The sequence below is a fragment of the Pollachius pollachius genome (genome assembly GCF_949987615.1).
Source record: "Pollachius pollachius genome assembly, chromosome: 2".
Taxonomy (NCBI): domain Eukaryota; kingdom Metazoa; phylum Chordata; class Actinopteri; order Gadiformes; family Gadidae; genus Pollachius; species Pollachius pollachius.
In genome coordinates, this window is record NC_136935.1 from 51,013,232 (window position 1) to 51,022,567 (window position 9,336).

General features: G+C 50.3%; 1 protein-coding gene across 1 annotated transcript in view; it reads right to left on the reverse strand.

Annotated features, from left to right (window-relative positions):
* Nucleotides 1-305: 305 nt before the first annotated feature.
* Nucleotides 306-9,336, reverse strand: part of dok7b (docking protein 7b) — a gene marked incomplete at both ends in the record, with an annotated part of 24,110 nt that continues 15,079 nt past the window's right edge. Inside the window, 7 exons of the mRNA XM_079730395.1 lie at nucleotides 306-442; nucleotides 1,142-1,333; nucleotides 3,143-3,200; nucleotides 3,519-3,593; nucleotides 5,694-6,077; nucleotides 6,144-6,583; nucleotides 8,011-8,115. Of these exons, the coding sequence (XP_079586521.1) occupies nucleotides 306-442; nucleotides 1,142-1,333; nucleotides 3,143-3,200; nucleotides 3,519-3,593; nucleotides 5,694-6,077; nucleotides 6,144-6,583; nucleotides 8,011-8,115 (1,391 nt within the window). The remainder of the gene's footprint in view (nucleotides 443-1,141; nucleotides 1,334-3,142; nucleotides 3,201-3,518; nucleotides 3,594-5,693; nucleotides 6,078-6,143; nucleotides 6,584-8,010; nucleotides 8,116-9,336) is intronic.

The window sequence follows — 9,336 nt, forward strand, 5'->3', positions numbered from 1 at the left end:
ACTGTGTGTTGGTGTGTTTAAAGGGGTGCTGTATCATGCCACCAGGTGCGAGTGTGATAAGCCGTTACAAGCCGTTTGACGGCTGATCACACTGAAACCTGGTGGCAAAACATCACCCCTTTAACTCAAATGGATACGAGAATGTGATCATATCACATCATCATAAAGACATCATCATAAAGACATCATCAACACTGAGCCCTTGTAGATAAGACAGGCATTACAATCACTGCCAGACAAAGAATACGCAACTTCAATACATTTGGTTCCGTACGATTAAAAAAAGTCCAGGTGTGAGGTGGGGGTCAGGTGAGCGCCCCTCTCTGGTCACCCATCAGACTCAGCCTGGCGTCCCGTCGTTGGCCGTAAGCCAGCATCATCTCTTCTTGGCCCCTTTCCATGGCAGCCATGTCAAGGTGAGCGTACCTGACGACGGAGTCTCCTATAGCCGACGACAAACACGGAGAAGAGGAGGCGACGCTTTTATCGAAAGCCACTCAAAATAAGTACATTTTTCTGAAGAAAGAGAAACAATATGTTGCTGTCGGTACAGTAAGGATGTTCATAGAACCAAGGGCCAAGCACTTACAATTGTTAGGTAAACCAATTCCCCGTATACAACAAAGACAGCTAGGATAAGATGCTACACAATGCTAAGTAATATAAGTGCCAATTTAAGTGCCGGGACGTACGACATACAATAAGGGGGGGGGGGGGCTATGCAGAGCCTGGGTGAACTCTGACTCTGCATACACACGCTTATTGTATGTTGTACGTCCTTGCACTTAAAAATAGCACTTAGCATTGTGCAGCACATTATCCTAGCCGTTCCTCGCAGTAAAGCACAATGTACGGAGAGAAGTATTCCTAACAACCATGAGCGACATTAGCCTTAATCTATGAGCACATGAGATCAGGAGAGTGCTGTTATCCGGACTGCTACATAGAGGAGCATTAACCCGTTACAAAACTGACTTAGATATCAACTTTGATGTAGAGTGGATTTCGAGATTGCAAATCAATTTTAACACCACCTCAAAATAAAAAAAAACGTTAATTAAATGGACTGCATTTATAAAGCGCTTTACAATACTGCCTAACTTTCACCCATTGACGCGTCTTGTCGGGACGAGGTGGTTACCTCTCAGCGCGCTGGGCGGTCTGGGAGCTCGGTAAGGACCGGGCGTGTTGAGGTGGAGCTCCATGTTGAGGAGAGCTCTCCGGCTCTCGGCCACAGCGGGACTCATGGGGACGTTGACGTAGTTGGCGGTACTGAGGAACCTCCTCTCCAGGGAGGGGGAGAGGATCACCTCCGGGGGACGGTGGAACACCCCTGGAGGACAAAGAACCACGGCGTGACTTAACGGGGCGGTGTTGTGGCACAGGAGGTAGAGCGGGGCGGGCTGGTAACCGGAAGTTAGCTGGTTTCATCCCCGGCTCCTCAGGGACACCTCCTAGTGTCGAGGTGTCCCTGAGCAAGGCACCTCACCCCTGACTGCTCCCGTCCCGATGAGCTGGCTGTCGCCTTGCAAGGGTGACACCGCCGTCGGTGTGTGAATGCGTGCATTAAACTAGTGATCAGATGCAGCCTTGTGTGCTATAGAAAGTAATTCGCTACAGCTGAGCTAACATTATTCACTGTAGTTCTAAACATTATAGCGTTTAAAAAGTGGATGAATTCATCGTCAATTTTAGTGTATTTGGAGTAGGGATGACATTTGAGGACTGGTTAAAGAGCGACAAGGACGACGGAATGACAAAAGCAAAAGATAAGACCCAGGGCACACGTTCCCCTCCTGACAGATTTGAAGGAAAGCTTGTTTGATCGGTCGTAATTAAAGGGGTCTACTTTTTGAGGGAGACAAACTCAAACAGAATATACATTTAATAAGCATGCAATATGAATAAGAAAAAGCATAGGGGAGAGTGGGGTAATATGTGCCAAGGGGCAAGTAGTGCCACCCCTGTTTTCTAGAAAACCATGGAAGAAGTTGGTCATCTGACCACATATTTCTGAAGGGGCATCCATTTTACTCATCCTGCAAAGAAGGGAGACACATGGCATGAGAGGTAAGCACATTTAATGGATGAGTGGGTGAATGTTAGGCAGTAATGTTAAGCGCTTTGAGTGGCCAATGGGCGACAGCCAGCTGGTCAGGAGCAGTCAGGGTGAGGTGTCTCGCTCAGGGACACCTCGACACTCAGCTAGGAGGAGCCGAGGATCGAACCAGCAACCTTCGGGTTACCAGCCAACCCGCTCTACCTTCTGGGCCACATGCTGCCAGCTGGCTCAGTGCTACTGTGCATCTTCTTAGCCTAAGGTATAACTTCAACCCTTACATCTAGACCTGGTTCTTCATTATATTATACTGTTATCACATCTGCAGTGTAAAGACTTGGAAAATCCGCCCTAGAATTCCATACGCAAGAGTAATGAAAGATAAAGAACTTCATATTACTATTTATTAAAAAACGGTTTTGTTTTTGTCATTGCCACATTGTGGCCTTGAGATAGCACCAGCTCCTGGCTTAAAGGGTGGGTTATATCTATTAAAAGTCTGTCGTATCTCTCAGGCTTCACCGATGCCAAGGGCACTATTAATATGCTTCTACAATGGATACAACAGCAGGCCGGGTTAAGCCCGAACAACAGGCGAGATAAGGCACCTGAATCGCATCTGAGGACGAGAACAGCGGAATTGCTTTAGTTGTGAAATGTCTGAACTGTACTCTCTTTGATGCTGCTCAAGGTTACCGAGTGCGTTAGACTCGTTTCTACGAGAAAACCGCATTATTCTCTTACCTGCCGTCGGCATTTGGTACGGGCAGGGTGCGTTCGGCGGAGCGGTATGGAGCAAGGGTGCCAGGTAGGGCTGTGATCTCTGCGGATCCATCAGGAGCTTGATAAGGCCATCCGACCCCTCCATCTCTCCCCGCCCCCGGCCTGCGGTCGATGAGCCGTCTGAGCACGCCGCTAATAAAACCATTCGTTTAGACTTCAGACGTCGGAGACGGCTCTGTAGGATGACTTTTGAATGTCTCACAGTGCAAACACAGCCTTGATGTATGTATACACGCGCGCACGCACGCACGCATGCACAGGTACACACACGCACGCACGCACACACACAGGTACACACACCTGATGTACCCCGACAGCCGGCACTGGGTAAAAGTTCTGGAGGGAAGCAGTTTGAGGCCTGAAAGGAGAAAAAGTTAAAAGTTAAAACATGAGGTTGTCTCGGTCTCTTGAGGAATGGGGGCTGGAAAAGACCTCAGCATGCAGAAAGAGACACACACACAAACTCTTTCTCACACACACACACACACACACTTACTCTTTCTCATACGCACACACACTCACACACTTGCTATTTCTCATACGCACGCACACACAAACACACATTTGCTCTTTCACACACACACACACGCACACCCCTCCCCACAAACACACACACACACAGGCCATCTAAGTTGTTTAGGCGGGGGCCTTGCGGTCCGAGCGGTGATCATCTCACCTGCGAGGGCCCCCCCCTTCCACACCCCCTCCACAGCTCCGGTATGATGTAGTTGTCCGGCGTGGTGTGGGCGCACTGCAGGGGGAGACAGGGGGGGGGCGGGGGTGTTAATCACTGCAACGGCTGATTAATCACGACTTTGACTTTTTGGAAAACAATTCCAGTCAATCTGCGGCCGTCGGACTCAGCCTGTCAACGTCGGCGCGTTGCAAAGCGCGAGGGGCTGCGGATCCATCAATCTTTTATGCGGCGCCAGAGAGAGGAAGGTAATCTGTCATCGACGCCGAGCCGCCCACAACAAAGCAGCGAGCGGGAGAGAGAGAGAGAGAGAGAGAGAGAGAGAGAGAGAGAGAGAGAGAGAGAGAGAGAGAGAGAGAGAGAGAGAGAGAGAGAGTCCACTGAGACCGCGGAGGACGGGTGTTGCCGCGCGGAGGTTGTTAAAGAGACTGACAGCGGGCGCGATGTCATGGTTACCGAGAGGAGGAAATAGATCCGAGTCGACAGGGAGCCCCATTAGAGGTGAGGGGGGCCGCTCCGTGTGGCGCGTGGCGCTGGACTGCCGTCTCGCTGCCAAGGAGCCAATTTAACGATTTCTCCAACTAGTGTCTGAGACGCGTCGTTAATTCATATTCTGCGTGCGTCGCAGTTTCCATAAACACAATGCGACGGCTGTAAACTGAACATAAGAGATTACTGTGTAAAGTATGTATTTAGCATAATGTTTTTTAGAGCATGGAGCATTGAATAGTTTGTTAACGTTGGAGTCTTGAACCAAAATGAAACAAAGGAAAACAAGCAGGGAAAATATAACTTCTCGATTCTACTTTTGTTTTATTGTGTGGGGAGGAAGAGGGAGATGGGGTGTTCTGAAGTGCATTATGCAAAGCATAATTATATCATCACCCCCATTGTTCAGATTTAGGATGATGTATGACTTTAATATTTACCCATAATGGGGACTTCCAACATTTGCTCACCCTTTATAACAACGTCGGGTGATAAGTCATTTCGAAGCCTTTAGTGAATAATGCTAACCAACCATTAACAACTCACTTATATTCATGTGTAGATGAATAAGTGAAAGGTACCCGCCCATCCAGTGGACAAACCACTGGTTAGCTGGTCTATCCATCAATCACCTGGGCGGACACTCCAACTTGTGATGTCACTAGAGGGTAGGTAGTATCATTAACTAAAGGCTAATAAACAATAATGAAAGGACATTATTATAATTAAGTGCTACCAAACATTTCTATAGGGAAAAAAAAAATACTCCTAGCGCAGTCGTCCTTAAATATTTATCTTTAAGCAGAACTGAAACACTTTCTGATATCTGCTCCCGCGGGGGGGGGGGGGGTACTTATCAGCGCCCCCGTGGGTCCATCCTGCCTCCTTTATTGTCAAGCTCATCTCTGACGATCAGTGGGAAGTATTCCCCTGGCGTATACGGTGCCTTATTTATGGGATGTTCCCCGCAGCGAGGCGTCAATCCCGCCAACGGGGGGACGCGAGATGAAACGTGTCCCGGTGCGGCGGGAAACGAGCGCCGGCGCCGATAAAACAAAACAAACGCCACTGCGCATAGTTTATTTGATGTCGCTAAATTATATATTTGCAGTAGCATCCCCAGAAAGTGATGGAAAGAGCTGCAGAGTGGAAGTTAGTCAGCGAGATGAATTCAGAGGATATTAGCTCTGAAGGGGGGGGGGGGGCGGGGTGTTTGTATCTGCATAACGACTCACTTGTTTTCCCTCGTTTAATTTTCGTTCGAGACGCCTCCAACGTTTGCAAAACATTAAACTTTTGTTTTTGCTTACAGTGCAATAAACATTAATATTGTACTCTACCATTTTAATTAAATATGAGAATGAATATTCATCGAAGGCCAGAGTTCTGGTTCTAGTTAGTGATACTAGTTCATATATACGGTGTATGCACTGAGTGCATTGATTCACAGGGTTAACTGGTATCCAGAATCAATTTCTCCTTGTTTGCATGTGTTTGCGTGCATGTGTGTGTCTGTGTGTGCGCGTGTCTGTGTGTGCGTGTGTGTGAATGTTTGCTTGTGTGTGCGCTGGCACCTTCTGTGTGTGTGCGCGCGCGCGCGTGTGTGTGTGTGTCTCCTATAGGGGATACCCCCCCCCCACTCCTCTGGTCCCACTGGTCGGTATTTACCTGAGGCCCTCCGCAGACGGGCCGTCCTGAGAACAGCGGCCGCCGGCCGCCGCACCGCCCCGCTCCGTCCACAGAGGGCGCCCTTTCCCCAGCCCAGGAATGAGAGGAGTGTGGGGCCGCGCGCCGCGCCGGGGCCCGCCCCCACAGGAGGGAGAGTTCTGCCGGGCTGTCCCTGGGCCCCTGTGCCGGACCCCCACCGCCCCTCCGGTCCCTGCCCGTCCCCGGGGGGCCCCCCTGGGCCTGGGGGTCCCGCGGGCCCAGGCCCTGGAGCAGGCTCCGGGGGGTGTCGTAGCAGGGCCTGGGGGGCCCCCCGGGGACGTGGTACTCGTCCGCCAGCCGGGCGAAGGCCCCGGAGTCGGCCATGGAGGGGCGGGAGGCGAGGGCCTGGGGGGGACGGAGGGGGGAGGAGGAAGGCGGGGGGGGCAGGGAGGACGGGGGGAGGAGGAGGGCGGGCTGGAGGGGGGAGGAGGGGCGCGAGGCGGGGAGCGGGAGGCTTCCCGCCGAGCCGAAGTCCTCGGCCCCGCCCTGGCTCGCCGCGTCCAGGCTGCCGGCGTAGGAGGCGGAGCTCCCGGAGGACGCGATCCCGATGCCGCTGTCCAGGGAGTTCTGCCGCCCGCTGTCGTGGAGCCCGTGCGGCGCCAGCTGATTGGACGACGACGGGCGGGGGGCGGCGGCGTCGCTGTAGAGCACGCCGTCGGAGCCGGTCAGCAGCGCCTTCAGCGTGGAGGAGGAGCTACTCACCGTCTCGTTGGAGAGGCGGGACCGCGTCGCCGTCGGCTCCGCCCACACCAGGAGACGGCTGCCGTAGCTGGAGTCTGATTGGCTGGACGAGGAGCTGGAGATGCTGCTGTGGTCGTCCCCGGCGACGGTGCTGCAGCTGTAGGTGGAGGCTGTGGGCGGAGCCACGAGGGTTTAGACGCTTTAGGTTATTGATCCGGAGCTTAGGTTATTGATCCGGAGCTTAGGTTATTGATCCGGAGCTTAGGTTATTGACTGGAGCTTAGGTTATTGATCCGGAGCTTAGGTTATTGATCCGGAGCTTAGGTTATTGATCCGGAGCTTAGGTTATTGATCCGGAGCTTAGGTTATTGATCCGGAGCTTAGGTTATTGATCCGGAGCTTAGGTTATTGATCCGGAGCTTAGGTTATTGACTGGAGCTTAGGTTATTGATCCGGAGCTTAGGTTATTGATCCGGAGCTTAGGTTATTGATCCGGAGTTTAGGTTATTGATCCGGAGCTTAGGTTATTGATCCGGAGGTTAGGTTATTGATCCGGAGCTTAGGTTATTGATCCGGAGCTTAGGTTATTGATCCGGATCTTAGGGTATTGACTGGAGTTTAGTTTATTAATCCGGAGCTTAGAAGGTGATTTATAAAACGCTCAGAGAATGAGTTTGCTCTACGCTGATGTACAACGCAGCATCGAACCCAACAAAGTCTAAGCGTTTATTGCAAAGTTTCCCCTTAGGTAAGGAAAGATAAAATAAGATTAACTTTATTAATCCCACATACCGTCGGCTGTCAAAGCAGTAGCACAGGAAAGATAGATTAAAAGCTCTGAATGGTAACTTCCATAATGAGAATTATGATTATCATCAGCCTCCAAGCATAATTGAGTCCTATTTTGGCAGAAATTGATATCTAAACCTAACTTTTCTCTGCGAATGCTGCTGAGTCACTGTGCCTCATTGGCTATATCCTAAGTCAATAAGAGTGTTCTTTAAAGATTATTTGAGTCATCTATTTGACTTGGTATTTTCTGATCTAAATACAAATTGAACCTTAGAATATGACTTGGGCAATTATGTATTAGTAGTACTTAGCATTGTGTACCATAGCTATCTGTGTTGTATACGGGGAATGGGTTAACCTAGTGATGGTTAGTGCTTGGCAATTGGTTCTATGAACATCCTTCTTGTACCCACAGCGATATATTGTTGTTTATCTTTCCTCTGACTAATGTACTTATTGTAAGTCCCTTTGGATATAAGTGTCTGCTAAACGCCCTACATGTAAATGTAAATCTCCTATATACAGAGAAAATATTGATAGTGATCATTCTAAACATGGCGCCTGTGTATAGGGGTCATGTGGGAGCCACGCCTCCTATACACAGAGCCCATGTTCAGAATGATCATTCTAAACATGGGCTCTGTGTACAGGGGGCCTGGGCCTAGGCTTAAGGGGGGGTAGGTAGTTACCCACGCTGCACCCCACGACATACAGAGAACATGTTAATAACAATCATCATGAGCATTGCCTCTGAGTGGAGGGTTAGGGTCAGAGGCCTGGGTCTTGGCGTCGGTCTGCTACCCACCCATACTGCAGGGCCGACTGCACTGGGACAACAGGCTGAGCCTCTTCTCCAGCTCCAGTTCCTCCTGATTCATCCGCTCCTCTGAGGAGGAGGGGGTTGGATCCCCTATGGGAGACACACACACACACACACACATGCATGCACACGGACGAACACACACGCACACATGGAGGCAGGCACGGACGCATACATACACGCGCACGCACACACGCGCACACGCATACACACACACACACGGACGCAGGCACACACGCACGTACGCACGTACACACACACGCACGCAGGCACACACATAGATAAACGCGCACAAGTGCAGGCACGCACACACACACACACACAAACAAGGAGAAATTGGTTTTGGATACCACTTAATCTTGTGAATGAAGGCAGAACATCATCAGTGTGAACCGCTCTTACATGCTGAATACTAACCAGACACACACTTCGACAAGCACACACACCACACACAGACACTTCGCACAAGCACAAACACACACCACACACACACACACACACACTTCACACAAGCACAAACGCACACAAATACAATCTTCTGCTTCCACACACCCACACCAACCTTACACACACACACCGACACGTGAATACATACATGCATGCACAGGTGCACGCACACCTCAAACACACACTTCCCACAAGCACACGCACACACACACACACACAAACACACACACACACACACACTTCCCACAAGTACAAATGCACACACAAACACACACACACACACACACAAGCACATAAACACACACACACACACTTCCCACAAGCACAAACGCACACACATATACACACACACAGACACGCACAGATACACACACACACACACAGATGAACTGAAGGGAGAGCAGTGAAACACCTCCTAGCGCAGTGCTAGTGGGGGCTATGGATGGCTTGAGGGGCTGAGGAGGCAGCTTCCAGCCATCTCCTGTCCGTTGGCAGTGAGGCTGTGGGCTGGTGTTGCTGAACCACTCTGAGCTCCAGGTAAACTCTCCTCCTCGTTAATCTCCCCAGCAGTTCATTAGCTCCTCCTCGGCATAACAGCAGAGCTTACCCAGCTGAAATACATTTTAATTATGTTGGGTCTTACCGAGGCTTGAACACAGAGACAAGGGATTATGGATCTGTTGTTTTATCGTGCTGATAGCACACAATCTGCTGAATAATTATGTTGATACTACCACCCAGAAGGATGCAAGAATCGCACTCTTTTCTACACATTCAAAGAAAGTTTTAATTCAAACATGGTCAGTAAGTTTAAGCACGTTTTTGGAATTTCAATAGGCTGTTTGGAAGGATTTTGACTTTTAC